The 16,329-nt window shown below is 36.3% G+C and overlaps 2 protein-coding genes across 7 annotated transcripts in view; one reads left to right on the top strand and one right to left on the bottom strand.

Annotated features, from left to right (window-relative positions):
* Positions 1–16,329, top strand: part of mob1a (MOB kinase activator 1A) — a 111,020-nt gene that overhangs the window by 14,977 nt on the left and 79,714 nt on the right. The window lies entirely within an intron of this gene.
* znf1005 (zinc finger protein 1005) lies at positions 355–15,583 on the bottom strand. Of its 6 annotated transcripts, XM_073950448.1 has the most exons (5): positions 15,449–15,583; positions 14,261–14,364; positions 11,249–12,080; positions 5,287–6,355; positions 1,040–2,078 (listed from the first exon to the last, which is right to left on the bottom strand). In XM_073950448.1, the coding sequence occupies exons 3-5, from the start codon at positions 11,280–11,282 to the stop codon at positions 1,154–1,156; spliced, it is 2,028 nt and encodes a 675-aa protein (XP_073806549.1). In that variant the 5' UTR covers positions 11,283–12,080; positions 14,261–14,364; positions 15,449–15,583; the 3' UTR covers positions 1,040–1,153.

The following is a 16,329-nucleotide window of genomic DNA, read 5'->3' as shown; positions in this document are numbered from 1 at the left end:
CCTTCAAATACTAGCTCTAAAGTGATTTTCTTTTTTATACACTATTATGCACTGAGGTAAAGTATTTTCACACATTCCTACATTCTCAATAATATAATCTCAGAAAAATATTTTTTGCTAATTCTGAATCAAACAATCAAACCAGCAGCTAATGATTATGAAAGTACAACAGTGTTCACAGTCAAATAGTGTTAATGTTGTTTTTAAGTCATTCTGAAATGCATTTCAGACTCAACATTCAAATTAGCTGGGTTAACAATACGGGAGCATTACAATCAACAAATGTGCTCATCTAAAACCAACTTTACCATGATTATGCTGTTAAACTGTTATATAAACAACATCACACATGTAGCACTGCAATACGACTTTCTATCGGCACGGTGGGTCACAAAATCACTGAGATTTAAATCATATTTTTACGTCAAGAAATACTAAAAAAAGACACTTGTTGTGTTTGTATCACTCTGATATGACAAAAGCGCAAGCAGGAAATGCTGTAATTGACACATTTTATTCCATTTTAGCATTCAGTACATATAATGTCTTTTTAACACTTTTAACACTTTAATGTTAACATATTCATTCACCGGCCACTTTATTACTGTCCCACTGCTCATTAATGCAAAATTTCTTATCAGCAACTCAATGAACACTGAGGCTACATTTCTTGGCATTGGGTATTTTCTTGGCACACTTTGAGCCCATTAGTAGCAATTGAGCATCATGTCAACGCCACAGGCTACCTGAGTATTGTTGCAGACCATGTCCATTCCTTTATGAGCACAGTGTACTCATCTTCTGATGGCTACTTCCAGCAAGATAATGCATCAATATGGAGCAAAATCTTAAGGAATATTTTCAGTACCTTGTTGAACCCGTCTATCAAATAAAGTGGCCGGTGAGTGTACAAATATTGGATGCAATAATGTTGTAATAGTATAAAACTGCTGCTGATATTGTACACATATACATCAAGATTATATTCAGCTTAGCAAAATAATTACAATACAGCATAATGAGAAAAACTTCTGATAAATCAAGCGATATATATGGAAAACAAATAAACATTGGTTTATTTTCTTGACATTCTGTGATTTTAAGTCATTTGGGTTTCTTTTTAGATTGGGTTCGAGGCAATTTTGTGAAATTTTTAGGGTTTCTCTCCAGTGTGAATCCTCTGATGTTTTTTTAGCGTTCCTAACAGACTAAATCTCTTGTCGCAGTGTGAACACACGTATGGTTTCTCTCCAGTGTGAATCCTCTCATGTGTTTTCAGGGTTCCTAACAGACTGAATGTCTTGCCGCAGTGTGAACACGCGTACGGTTTCTCTCCAGTGTGAATCCTCTGGTGCAGTTTCAGTTCTCCAGCTGTAATAAAAGTCTTCTGACACTCAAAGCACACATACTCTCTCACACCAGTGTGGATCTTCTGATGTGTTTTTACACTTTGCTGATATTTAAATCTCTTCCCACACGATGAACATGAATAAGGTTTCTCCTTTGTGTGAACTCTAAAATGGCTCTTCAGATCTGAAACACTCAAAAATGTTTTGCTGCATTGATCACATTCGTGTGTTTTCTCTCCAGTGTGAATCAACATGTGTTTATTAAGGTTTGATGATTGTCTGAAAGTCGTCCCACACTGAACACATGTGAACGGTTTCTCTCCAGTGTGGATCTTCATGTGGTCATTAAGGGCTGATGATTGTCTAAAACTCGTCCCGCACTGAGCACATGTGAACGGTTTCTCTCCAGTGTGGATCAACATGTGTTGATTAAGGTGTGATGAACGTCTGAAACTCGTCCCGCACAGAGCACATGTGAAGGGTTTCTCTCCAGTGTGGATCAACATGTGTTTATTAAGGGCTGATAAATGTCTGAAACTCTTTCCGCACTGAACACATGTGAACGGTTTTTCTCCAGTGTGAATATTCATGTGTTCATTAAGGGTTGACGACTGTCTAAAACCCGTCCCACACTGAACACATGTGAACGGTTTCTCTCCAGTGTGAATCTTCATATGCTGATTAAGGGCTGATGTATGTCTGAAACTCGTCCCGCACTGAGCACATGTGAACGGTTTCTCTCCAGTGTGGATCAACATGTGAATCCTGAGACTCTTTTTGCAGCTCAGACTCTTTCCACACTGAGTGCAGGTCAAACATGTTTTGTTTTTTCTCTTCAGTGAGCCAGTTTTCTCTTTTGTCTCCTCCATTAGACCTGAAACAAAAGAAAGTAACTGCATTTTACATCAAATATTAATAAATCACAGGACTCGAAATTAACCTTTTTGCTTGGTAGCACCGGTGCACCTACCCTTAAAAATATGGGTGCATCAACCAAAATTTAGTCGCACCCACCAATTATAAGCACCATCACTACAAGTTTTATACAAAAATATTTATTGCATTTGAAATCAACACTAATCAAACTAACAAGCAAGAAAATATATATGTAAGCGTGAGGAAAATATGTCTCAACGAAATCCTGTGATCACAAGAAAATATATTTTTTTTCAACATAACTGAGTGACCAAAAGATACACTGACCGCTCACCGGCCCTGCACGCACTGCTTGACATGAGTGAATCTGTTAACGATATAACTGTGCTGTTCTCACGGGTGGTGTCTGATATTGCACTGATGCTTTTGACATATACTGTACCTTATTATATGCATACATCATGTTAATAGCAATACCGGTCTTTTCAGGAGTAGCAATATTAGTTTACTCAGTGTAAGCCCGTTTGCGATGGTGTACGTGGTGTGACATTTGAGAGAGGAAAGACTAATGCAAACTTATAATTTTAGTGCTCTGCAGCTTCAAACCAGATGGCTATGAGGCGCCATGTAGGATTTAAATCAAACTTTGCTCATCAACACATATATAACATTTGCATATACACCTATAAATTACTCGCATGTACACCTATACTATTGAATGTTCAAAACATGTATGAAACTTATGCATATACATATAAACTTGATGCATGTACGACTCGATTCTTACATGTACTCGATCCTCGCTTAAACACCTTAATTAACACTCACATACACACACTCGCTGCATGCTGGAATATAGCACTCGTGCAAACTTACAAAATAAAATTCACAAACATATTTACCTGGTTATTGCAAAGCTGATGAAATAGAAGGACTGTGATTATTATATTAAATCTGTTAAATAATGAAAATATGTTATAAAAAATAATATAAAATATTAGTCGATATAAATAGACTTTATAAAATATATAAGAACTATTTTATGTTAAACCTTTTTAATTTAATTGGGTAATTATACACAAATATAAATGGACAGATTGAACCCTTAAAGGACGTTCAAGATGAAAAGCAACCAGAACTCTGAATATACTCAAAGAACTCTTTTCTATTGCAAATATTCATGTAGCCTGTACTCTCTTTGACTTTATAACTCGCATTTCTGACTCAATATTTTTGACATTGTATTTATTTATTATTTAATCAGTGGCGGGAACGCGCTTCTATAGTCACCTTTTCTGTGAGGCAAAACAAAGACAATCAGCGTGATTATAGAGGGGGATTTTCTGACTAATCTAACATAAAACAGAGAAATGAAAGAAAGCAAAGAAATAAAGGATTTTATATAAAATACTGGCAAATCTCTCTCAACTCCACACTATTAAGAAGCACCAAGACTATAAACACCTTTCTGGAAAAGCAGCATAACGCAAGACTACATACCTGAGTTTAGTGGGACTTTTTCTCTCTTTCTCTTGTTGTGGCAGTTTCTTCATAGTTGGAAGATGAAAGCTTTTAAAAATTCATTTCGTTGGTGTGGAGTTTGCGATGCAGATCGGAGATTCGGAGGATACGCGAGACGCAAACTTTAAACGTCTTCTTCTTCCTGGTTTTATGTCGAGTTGCGAACCGGGGTGCATATCGCCCCCTACTGTGATGGAGTGTGAAGAGACTGACTGATTTCCTAAATTCTGATGTATAATCCACTTTTCTTAATGAATCTTATAATTACCTTTATTTGTCTCCCTGAAGCTAAACCACGTTTTAATAAACCTTTTATTGTGAAATCCTGATATCCTCTTTGCATCTCCTCTTTAAGTGTTCTTTCATTTTTATAGTCTTCGTTTTTTCCACCTTTTTCATGAGTACACCCGCATTTACTTTCGGGAGGCACCATAATCCCTTATGTGGGGGAATTTTGCGTTCACAATAAAATAATGAAGTAATCCAACATCAGCGTCTGATAGCTCCGCCCCTTCGACGTGACGTGAGCAAAACCGACCGTTAAGTGAATGAAGTATTCAAAATTACACCCTTATTATTTAACGGTTGAATAAATAAGTGTTATTCGGCTATTTAAAGTGCTCTTAATCATGTTAGTGCTTTATTTTTCGGTGTGAATGAACTACTGATAATTTATATAAAAAAATGGAGCAGAATAGTTCATAATTATGTGATTTGAGACGCGCCTTTATGTCTTTAACCGAACGATTTCCCTCAACAAACATGAAAACAACATTTCACTACAGAACAGGTGAGTTAAAGCCACATCTAAGGCGAATTCTCTCTTTTATATTGATGTCTGTAATGTAATCTGGTTAGTGTTTGCTTTGGTTAAGCTTTTATAGGCTTAATATAACGTAAGTGAATACACGGATGCGGCAGAGAAATGAAGGACTGTTTATTCAGCTTTATAAATCTTGATGTGTGAGCTGTTTTGTCATCACTAAGTCATAATATTACTCCACATTATGCAAGGGAATCCTTCAAATACTAGCTCTGAAGTGGCGTATTTTGAATTGGCTGTGTTTGATTTCTCCTCACTGAGGTAAAGTATTTTCACACATTCGGAAATTTTCCTTAGTAATATAATTTCAAAAAAGTAATATTTGCTAATTCTTAATCTAACAATAATATGAGTCATATGACTCATAAAAAATATCATTCATAGAATGAATAATATTTTTACGTCAGGAAATATTAAAAAAGACACTTGTTGTGTTTGTATCACTCTGATATGACAAAAGCGCAAGCAGGAAATGCTGTAATTGACACATTTTATTCCATTTTAGCATTCAGTACATATAATGTCTTCTTCACACTTTAATAATGTTTACATATTTTATCACCGGCCACTTTATTAGGTACACCTGTCCAACTGCTCGTTAATGCAAAATTTCTAAACATTAATAAACAATTTATTTTCTTGACATTCTGTGATTTTAAGTCATTTGGGTTTCTTTTTAGAGGGGGTTTGAGGAGATATTGTGTTTGTTTGTTTTTTTAAGGTTTCTCTCCAGTGTGGATCCTCTGATGTTTTTTCAGGGTTCCTAACTGACTGAATGTCTTGCCGCAGTGTGAACACACGTACGGTTTCTCTCCAGTGTGAATCCTCTGGTGCAGTTTCAGTTCTCCAGCTGTAATAAAAGTCTTCTCACACTCAAAGCACATATACTCTCTCACACCAGTGTGGATCTTCTGATGTTTTTTAATACTTTGCTGATATTTAAATCTCTTCCCACACAATGAACACGAATAAGGTTTCTCCTTTGTGTGAACTCTAAGATGGACCTTCAGATCTGAAACACTCAAAAATGTTTTGCCGCATTGATCACATTCGTGTGTTCTCTCTCCAGTGTGGATCAACATGTGTTTTTTAAAGTGTGATGATTGTATGAAACTAGTCCCGCACTGCACACATGTGAACGGTTTCTTACCAGTGTGGATCTTCATGTGGTCATTAAGGGCTGACAATTGTCTAAAACTCGTCCCGCACTGAACACATGTGAGCGGTTTCTCTCCAGTGTGGATTAACATGTGTTGATTAAGGTGTGATGATTGTCTGAAACTCATCCCACACTGAGCACATGTGAAGGGTTTCTCTCCAGTGTGGATCAACATGTGTTTATTAAGGGCTGATAACTGTCTGAAACTCTTTCTGCACTGAACACATGTGAACGGTTTCTCTCCAGTGTGAATCTTCATGTGTTCACCAAGGGCTGCTGATTGTCTAAAACTCTTCCCGCACTGAACACATGTGAACGGTTTCTCTCCAGTGTGGATCTTCATGTGCTGTTTAAGGGCTGACATACATCTAAAATTCGTCCCACACTGAGCACATTTGAACGGTTTCACTCCAGTGTGGATCAACATATGCTGATTAAGGGCTGACGCATGTCTGAAACTCGTCCCGCACTGAGCACATGTGAACGGTTTCTCTCCAGTGTGCATCATCATGTGATTCCTGAGACTCTGTTTGCTGCCCAGACTCTTTCCACACTGAGTGCAGGTCAAACATGTTTCAGCTTTTCCCTTTAGTGAGCCAGTTTTCTCTTTTGTCTCCTCCATCAGGCCTGAAATAAGTAAGAAACTGCGCTTTAAATCAATTATCAATAAATCATGATTAATCGGTGCTATTTTAGCTTCATTCTATAAGCAAAGTACACTAATACTACAAACATTACTTTTAAAGGGCTATTTTACCCCTTTTACCAAGATTAGGTCTTTTTTTTTTTTTTTTTTTTTTTAAAGTCTTTTGTGTCTCCTGAATGTATCTGTAAAGTTTCAGCTCAAAATACCCATCAGATTATTTATATCTTTATGAATGTGGGAAATTTGAGCTGTTAAGACACTGTAGCTGTTTTTGTTGCCAGTGTCTTTAATGCAAATGAGCTAGTTCTCCCCACCCACTGTTCCCATTTGCGTGTCAGAGCCACTCTCTCTCACTATTGCTCACAATGTACGTACAAATTGAATGGCAAATATGACAGGATACACATTAATATCCACTGTTGTATGGACATCCATTATGTTAATGTACAAAATCAACCTGATTTAAGTGCACAAAGATACTAGTACTTATTAAATAGATACAAGTCTTGTTTATAAGATACTAGTGCTTATTTTAATAGTGACTTGTAACTGTTGTTGCTAGTAAAACATTATTTTTAAATTTCATTGATTTCTATGGGGATCTGTTATTGAGATATCAACCATTCAGTTTTGGTTAGTGTGTATTCCAGCTGGGACTAGTGCATATTTTGAAATACTAGTAGTTAATTATCAGGTACTAGTACTTATTAAATAGATACTAGTACCCATTCATTTTATACTAGTAGGGCCGGACAATAATTCGATATCAATAAAAAAAAAAAAAAAATTAATTAAAAAAATAATAATAATAATAATAATAATAAAAAAAAAAAAAAAAAAAAAAAAAAAAAAAAAAAAACGCAATAGATTTATTTTTCAATAGCGGTGATATGATTTCTAAACCCAATTCTGGTATTTCGATATAAATTTGCATACATATATGTATATTATTGTATATATAAAATCTTATACGTTGCATCAGTTGTCACTGAGTTACGGTCAGTGCTCAGCCGTCAATAAGAGCGTGACGGCACTTGCATTATGACGTATATCACAGACACACTAACAGCACTCTGCAGTTGGTTTAGCTCCATCACAGAAAGTTTTAGCTACAAAATGAGTGCCCTGAATACAGATGAAAATAAACAAGTAAGAATGCTGACGAAATAGTTGAAGAGAGAGGAAAGACTAATGCAGTGGGGTGGAAGTGGTTCGGCTTTTTAAGTTTCGATAAACTTATAATTTCAGTGCTCTGCAGCTTCAAACCAGATGGCTATGAGGCGCCGTGTAGGATTTAAATCAAACTTTGCTCATCAATACATACATAACACGTGCATATACACCTATAAATTACTCGCATATACACCTATACTATTGAATGTTCAAAACTTGCGCATATACATATAAACTTGATGCACATACAACTCGATTCTTACATGTACTCGATCCTCGCTTAAACACCTAAATTAACACTCACATACACACACTCGCTGCATGCTGGCATATAGCACTCGTGCAAACTTACAAAATAAAATTCACAAACATATTTACCAGGAATCAGGTTATTGCAAAGCTGATGAAATAGAAGGACTGTGATTAATAGAGATATTAAATCTGTTAAATAATGAAAGTGTTATAAAAAAATAATATAAAATATTAGTCTATATAGTCCGAGGCCATGGTACTCCACCGAAAAAAAGTGGTTTTCCAACTCCAGGTGGGAGGAAAGTCCTTACCCCAGGTGGAGGAGTTCAAGTATCTTGGGATTTTGTTCATGAGTGAGGGAAGGATGGAACGTGAGGTTGACAGGCGGATTGGTGCAGTGGCAGCAGTAATGCGGTTGATGTACCGGTCCGTTGTGGTAAAGAAAAAGCTGAGCTGAAAGGCAACGCTTTCGATTTACCAGTCAATCTACATTCCTAATCTCACCTATGGTCATGAGCTTTGGGTCATAACTGAAAGGACAAGATCTCAGATACAAGCGGCCGAAATGAGTTTTCTTCGAAGGGTGGCAGGGTGCACGCTTATAGACAGGGTGAGGTGCTCTGACACCCGGGAGGAGCTCGGAGTAAAGCCGCTGCTCCTCCACATTGAGAAAAGTCAGCTGAGGTGGCTCGGGCATCTGTTTCGGATGCCTACCTTGGGAGGTGTTTTTAGGCATGTCCCACCGGGAGGAGGCCTCGGGGAAGACCCAGGAAACGCTGGAGAGACTGTGGCTGTTTCTCAATTCCAACAACACAGAGAACGCGTCCATTGAGAAATGAGATGCTGTGTTCTTCCTGATGGTCACATGACCTTGTTTTAAATGGTAAATTATTTAAACATAACAGCATTTATACAAACATGTATTGTTTTTCCCCTTTTCAAAATATATACTCTGCATAAAACATTATAAATATACTCTGCACAATATAAATAAAACAGATTTTAATATGAATTTCAGCAAACAAACACCCTTAATGTATTTATTCCTTTATTAAGTTGTTCATGGTAATGTTTACAGTTTTATTTAGGGAAACTCCTGAGGTAAATAAATCATATCACTGAACTTTAATAATAAATCTAAATAAAATGCTGCGCTTCCCACCTCCAGTCGCAATGACTTCTGGGACTTCCAGAGCGAGGCCCCGTTTACACTGGAGCGCTTTAGATTCAAAACAGCGTTTTAGAATAAAAACGATCCGCGTCCCAGCCCAGAAAAAGCGGCAGAAAATGAACAAATTAGTTGATATAAATAGACTACATAAAAAATATAAGAACTATTTTATGTTAAACCTTTTTAATTTAATTGAGTAATTCTACACAGATATAAAGACAGATTGAACCCTTTAAGGACGTTCAAGATGAAAAGCAACCAGAACTCTAAATATACTCAAAGAACTCTTTTCTATTGCAAATATTCATGTAGCCTGTACTCTTTTTGATTTTTTTATTATCATTATTTTTATTCTTTTTCTACCTGTTGTGGATGTCGTAATTTTGAGATTTTGGTATTATTTTGATTGTTAAAAATTTAGCAGTTACAAAAATAAAAATTAACAAACTAACTATCTATCTATCTATCTATCAATCTATATATATATATATATATATATATATATATATATATATATATATATATATATATATATATATATATATATATATATATATATATATATATATATATGAGTCTGAGAGTTTTATTTATTTGACAGTTTATTTAACGTTTCTTGTTTGTAAAGGCTAAATACAAATAAAAAGTTAACAATTTTTTTTTGTGCAAAACAAGGCTGTAAGAGCCTTGCAGTATTATAGACTTTGCAAATTCAGTTTTTATTCTTGGCAGTTTTTTTCTGGCTTTTCAATATTGTCTATACCGATCTCCAAATTATATTGTATCGACTAAAATTAAGAAATATAAATTGTGATATAAACTTTTTTATATCCTCCAGCTCTCGATACTAGTATCTATTAAATATCTAATGAATGAGTATTAGTTTATAATAAAAAAAAAATAGTGTCTGAGTAATCACTAGTATACATATAAAAAAAACATACTAGTATTTAATGAATAGACACTAGTATCTGAATAATAAGCACTAGTAAAATGAAAATAGATACTAGTATGGGTTATAGGATAAATGTAAAAACGGCTTGCCATAACTTTAACCCGTGGAATAAAACAACACTGATTAACATTCACAAGTCATTCATCTTTTTACAGTTGCAGTACTGCTTTGACTTACAGTAGAATACAGCAAATTCTTAATATACAGGAAGTTACTGTAAAAGTACTAAAAATACCCGTTATGCAGTGCATATTGCAGTAAAATTGTGGCAAAGTCTAAAGGCTCCTACACACCGGGACGTTTTTCGTTTGTGTTTATCGGCAGCGTTTTACGAGACGTTTTTCAGTGTTCAAACCCAAGCGCTTTTCACTGGTGTCAAGCAGAAGAGTATGCTAAATCACTCTTTTGACGATAGATGGCGCTGCAAAATATTAAGCTTCTGACACCCGCTTATAACACAGAAGTAGAGGAGGAGAGGAAGTTCACACTTTTGTTTATAAAGTTACTGGTGACTCGAACAAGCATGGATGGTTCAAGCAGCAGCTCCAGCTCTAGCGATGAAGAAATGATTATTGTTCACCAGTGCAATAAGCAGCTCCAAGTTCATATAACCGCTGGGCATCTTCTTCAATGTGCGCTCGCATTGACAGTTTTGCGCTCGAGCGCCTCCAAGTGCTGTTTACGGTAACATCAGCAGCTCCGTGCACGTGAGCAAAAGTGGCAATCTGATTGGTGGAGAAGGTTTTGACGCCATGAGTCAAAACAAAAAAACGAGCATGAGGTGTTTTTGTAAAAATTGACGCTTTTGCGCCTGCCGTTTTGCGCGTTGGTATGCACACATTGAAGCCCTTTATTAAGTTACGAGGTATTAAACGTCGACGGAAAACGTCTCAGTGTGCACGTGGAAGTATCACACACCAGATGCGCATATTCGAATGTTATTTAACGTGAAACTATTCAGATGTCGCTCTGTGGTGTGGCAGAAATATGAACAGTGTCGTGAGTCATAGCTGGGCTAACTTGCAGTGCCGGTGTGTGCATCCTCCCTAATAAAAACCTATGTTTAGAATTCTAAAATGCATGGCGTGACTTCAAGACTTAAAGCCCTCAAAAATGTTTTGCCGCATTGATTACATTTGTGTGACATTTGTGTGTTTTTTCTCTCCAGTGTGAATCAACATGTGTAGATTAAGATTTGATGATTGTCTGAAACTCTTCCCACACTGAACACATGTGAACGGTTTCTCTCCAGTGTGGATCATCTCATGTGTTTTCAGGGTTCCTAACAGACTGAATCTCTTGTTGCAGTGTGAACACACGTACGGTTTCTCTCCAGTGTGGATCCTCTGATGCGCATTCAGGTTTCCTAACAGACTGAATGACTTGCCACAGTGTGAACACACGTACGGTTTCTCTCCAGTGTGAATTCTCTGATGCTGTTTCAGTTGTTCAGCTTTAATAAAAGTCTTCTTACACTCAAAGCACATATACTCTCTCACACCAGTGTGGATCTTCTGATGGTTTTTTAAACTTTGCTGGTATTTAAATGTCTTTTCACACAATGAACATGGATAAGTTTTCTCCTTTGTGTGAACTCTAAGATGGATCTTCAGATCTAAAGCCCTCAAAAATGTTTTGTCGCATTGATCACATTTGTGCGTTTTCTCTCCAGTGTGAATCAACATGTGTAGATTAAGAGCTGATGAATGTCTGAAACTCGTCCCGCACTGGACACATGAGAACGGTTTCTCTCCAGTGTGAATCCTCTGGTGCCGTTTCAGTTGTTCAGCTCTAATAAAAGTCTTCTCACACTCAGAGCACACATACTCTTTCACACCAGTGTGGATCTTCTGATGTGTTTTCAAACTTGACTGACATGTAAATCTCTTTTCACACAATGAACAGGAATAAGGTTTCTCCTTTGTGTGAACTGTAAGATGGCTCTTCAACTCTGAAGCCCTCAAAAATGTTTTGCTGCATTGATCACATTTGTGTGTTTTCTCTCCAGTGTGGATCAACATGTGATTTCTGAGACTCAGTTTGCAGCTCAGACTCTTTCCACACTGAGTGCAGGTCAAACATGTTTTGTCTTTTCTCTTCAGTGAGCCAGTTTTCTCTTTTGTTTTGACATTATGGCGTGTCTCCTCCATCAGACCTGAAGGAAAGGTAAGAAACTGCATATTTTCATGGTATTTTATGAGTCTCCAGGTTGTTTATGAGTGTGATCAGTAGGTTGTGCACAAATTCGGGCATTGTTGAGCTTGGTTCACTACACATTGGGGCACACTGATGGCTCTATTTTGATGATCCATGCACAAAGTGCAAAGCGCAAAAGCATTGAGGGCATGTCTAAATGCACTTTTGCTATTTTAAGGATGGAAAAATCCGCTTTGCGCCGTGGCGCATGATCTAACAGGGTTGTGCTTATTCTCTTAATGAGTTATAGGTGTGTTTTGAGAATAAACCAATCAGAGTCTCATCTCCCATTCACTTTAAGAGTCAGTTGCGTCACGCCATGGTGCATTTGCTATTTACATGACGACTTTGTAAGTGGAAAAACTGAACGCTTTACTAGCGAGAAAACAGTTAAACAGAGCATCTGCAGCACGAGAATGAGAGATGAGCCTCTTTATTATTTACTTTCACTCTTGTAGATAGGGAAACATGTTGTACGCAGACATCCATTAGCCCACATAATTCCTTTTGTTTATTAAGCACAAAGATTTGTTTCAAAACTGTTTCTAAATTTAGTTCTAATTTCCAGCAAACAAATAAATGAACAATAATACCGAAGTGTGTTCAAAAAACAAGTTATATCCAAAAACACATGCTGTGCCCCATATGGTCTAAAACCTGACAGGTGGACAAATCTAAGCTTGTTTTAATAAAACAAATATAAATATGGATATAATAAATAGTACTGCTGATAATAATACTAATAATAACAACAACAACATAATACAAAAGCAAATTGTTATGAATAAACTGAAAAAGCCCCCTGAGATGAAGAAAGCATGGAGGCAGTGGTTTTTATATTTATGTAGGCTAAAAATAATGTTTTGTAATATTTTAATTCTTTTTCATTTGTAAAGATATTTGTGTGTTGCTGTACACCCTGTATGTATTAAGCACTGTCAAAGCGTGGCGCACAACTAACGCGCTCTGTGCTGGACTTTAGACTAGCTTTGATCTGGTCAATTAAACAGTCTATTATAGTTTCTCAAAATAGTAATGTGCCTCAACACGCCTCCTTTTTTAGACCTGAATGCCTATTGGCGCACATATGAGCGCAAATGCATTTGCTATTAAAACAGTGTGCTGCAAAACGTCAAAACGACTCTTGTGCCAAGCTAGCAAATACATAGGGTGTATGATAGGGCCCCGAGTGTGACAAGAGATTGTCCTCATTGAGCATGAAAACTCATTTTGTGTGCATATTTTAGTTGGCAGCACATTGCTTTTCAAATTTGTTTTTGGGTAGCCATAAAATTTCTGACTCTACTAACAACAAAAATATTATAGTATGTGTGCAAATGGGTGGTTTATTCCGCTGTGGCGACCCCTGATAAAAAAGGGACTAAGCTGAAAAGAAATGAAGAAATGTATGTTTGCAAATGTTTAAGAGACATTCAAAGTTAAAGGGAGAGTTAAAAAATGAAAACATGTTAACTATTTACTCACTCTCAAACTGTTTCCAACTTTGAGCTTCTTTTTTTCAGCTAAACCAAAATCTTTTTTATTTTGAAAAGTGTTCGGCTTTCACACCTGTGAATCGATTAATTTGTTCGGAAACAGAGATTACTATTGTTACATTGTTGCTCTTTGCTCTTGGTGCGGTACGCTTTCACACGGCAAAGTTTCTAAACAAAGCCTTCTCCTATAGCGCACGTGTTTGGACTATAGATGGACCAAGAGGAAACCCACGCCAACACAGGGAGCACATACAAACTCCACACAGAAATACCAACTGACCCAGCTGGGACTCAAACCAGCGACCTTCTGGCTGTGAGGCCACAATGCTAACCACTGAGCCATCGTGCCGCCCCCATTTGTTATTAATATCATCGTATTATTAAATGTATTAAATTATACACTTTTTAAACTCTCCCTTTAACTTTGGATATCTCTTAAACATTTGCAAACATACTACAGTACTTTAGTAGAGTCAGAAATGAACATACAGCACATTTAAGTAAACTTTCCAGACTAGCCAAAATCAATCTTGAAAAGGAATGTGCTGCTAACTAAAATATGACACACAACACAGAAAACGAAAATACACTTCAATATCGAGACAGCAGGAATATGAGCTAATAATGAAGGAAATCAACATACCTGTTTAACTCTGAAACAGACCCAACATATGAAGAATAAAGGCGAGAAGTCAAGAGATGCAGTCGGATCTTTCCAGACTGACCTAGTGTGACCTAGTTGTTCATCTTAAAACACACACACACACACACACACACACACACACACACACACACACACACACACACAGAATGAATTGTTGCTTTAAAGTTAAGCTGGAAACCTGAAACCACTGACTTACATATAAACTTTACTGTCTTTAAAATATCCTGTTTTGGGTTCAACATCTAAGAAAGACATGCAGGTTGCAAGTTAATGATGACAATTTAAATTTTTTAGGTGAACTACCACTTAATTATTACTAAACATCAAAAAATACTGCTGTAAGAGATCATTGAAATTCTGCATGTGATTGATTTATCAGCAAAGTTTTCCCAAACACAGAAATAATGCAATAAAATGTGGCTGAATCTGTGTACGGTGAATTTTACAATCACACAAAACGACATAAACCGTTTATGAAACTGGCATCTGCAAAATGTAATTATTAAAAAGTTTACTCCAAAAAGCATTGCTAGTACACCTAAACATCACAAAGCTAATTACAAATTGTCTAAAACACTATAATAATTTATAATTATAATATATTAGTGTAGCGAAATTAGCTCAATTTGTGAATATTAACGATTAATAATAACAAGTTATTATTAATTATGAATATAAAGAATTAACTTGCAGCTAACTTAACAAAATAAATAAATATGACAATGACTTCTCCTGCTCGTCTGAGCGGACTCTTTAATTACTTATTTACTAAGAAAGGGAATTATAACTACTTGTGATGTAGAATAGTTTAGAAGTCAGAATTGAGACTTTATAACTCGCATTTCTGACTCAATATTTTTGACATTGTATTTATTTATTATTTAATCAGTGGCGGGAACGCGCTTCTATAAACTCACCTCTTCTGTGAGGCAAAACAAAGAAAATCAGCGTGGTTATATAGGGGATTTACTGACTAATCTAATATTAAAACAGCGAAATGTACAATATATCGCAACAAAAAAAGAGAAAAGATAGAAAGCGAGGAAATAAAGGAATTTAGATAAAATAATGGCAAAATTCGCTTTTAACCAACTAACGTTAACTATTAAGAACCACCAAGACTATAAACACCTTTCTGGAAAAGGAGCATAACGCAAGACTAAATACCTGACTTTAGTTGGTTTCTCTCTCTCCCTTTCTCTTGTTGTGGGAGTTTCTCTGATGATTTGAAGATGAAAGCTTTTAAAAAGTCATTTCGTTGGTGTGGGGTTTGCGATGCAGATCGGAGGATGTGTGAGATGCAAACTTTAAACGTCTTCTTCTTCTTCGTTTTATGGCGAGTTGCGAACCGAGGTGCATATCGCCCCCTAGTGTGATGGAGCCAGAGACTGACCTGGTAAATTCTATTCACTATCATAATCTTATTATTGTCCTTATTTGTCTACCTGGATCTAAACCACCTTTTGATAATCTTTTTATTGTGAAATCCTAATATCCTCTATGCATCTCCTCTTTAAGAGTTCTTCTCTCATTCTCAGTCTCCGTTTTTTCACATTTTTTCATGAGTACCCCCACATTTACTATCGGGTGGCGCCAAAATCCCTTATGTGGGGGAATTTTGCGTTCACAATAAAAAAATGAAGTAATCCAACATCAGTGTCTGATAGCTCCGCCCCTTCGACGTGACGTGAGCAAAACCGACCGTTAAGTGAATGAAGTATTCAAAATTACACCCTTATTATTTAACGGTTGAATAAATAAGTGTTATTCGGCTATTTAAAGTGCTCTTAATCATGTTGGTGCTTTTATTTGTCGGTGTGAATGAACTACTGACTATTTATAGTCCACAATGTCGCATAATAGTTCATAATTATGTGATTTGAAACACGACTCTGTGTCTATAACCGAATAATTTCCCTCAACGGACATGAAAACAACAAATCACTACAGAACAGGTAAGTTAAAGCCACATCTAAGGCGAATTCTCTCTTTTATATTGATGTCTGTAATGTAATCTGGTTAGTGTTTGCTTTGGTTAAGCTTTTATT

This window comes from Danio rerio, chromosome 5 (assembly GCF_049306965.1).
Source record: "Danio rerio strain Tuebingen ecotype United States chromosome 5, GRCz12tu, whole genome shotgun sequence".
NCBI lineage: Eukaryota > Metazoa > Chordata > Actinopteri > Cypriniformes > Danionidae > Danio > Danio rerio.
Note: the sequence above shows the minus strand (reverse complement) of the source record. Positions and strands in the feature narration are given on the sequence as shown.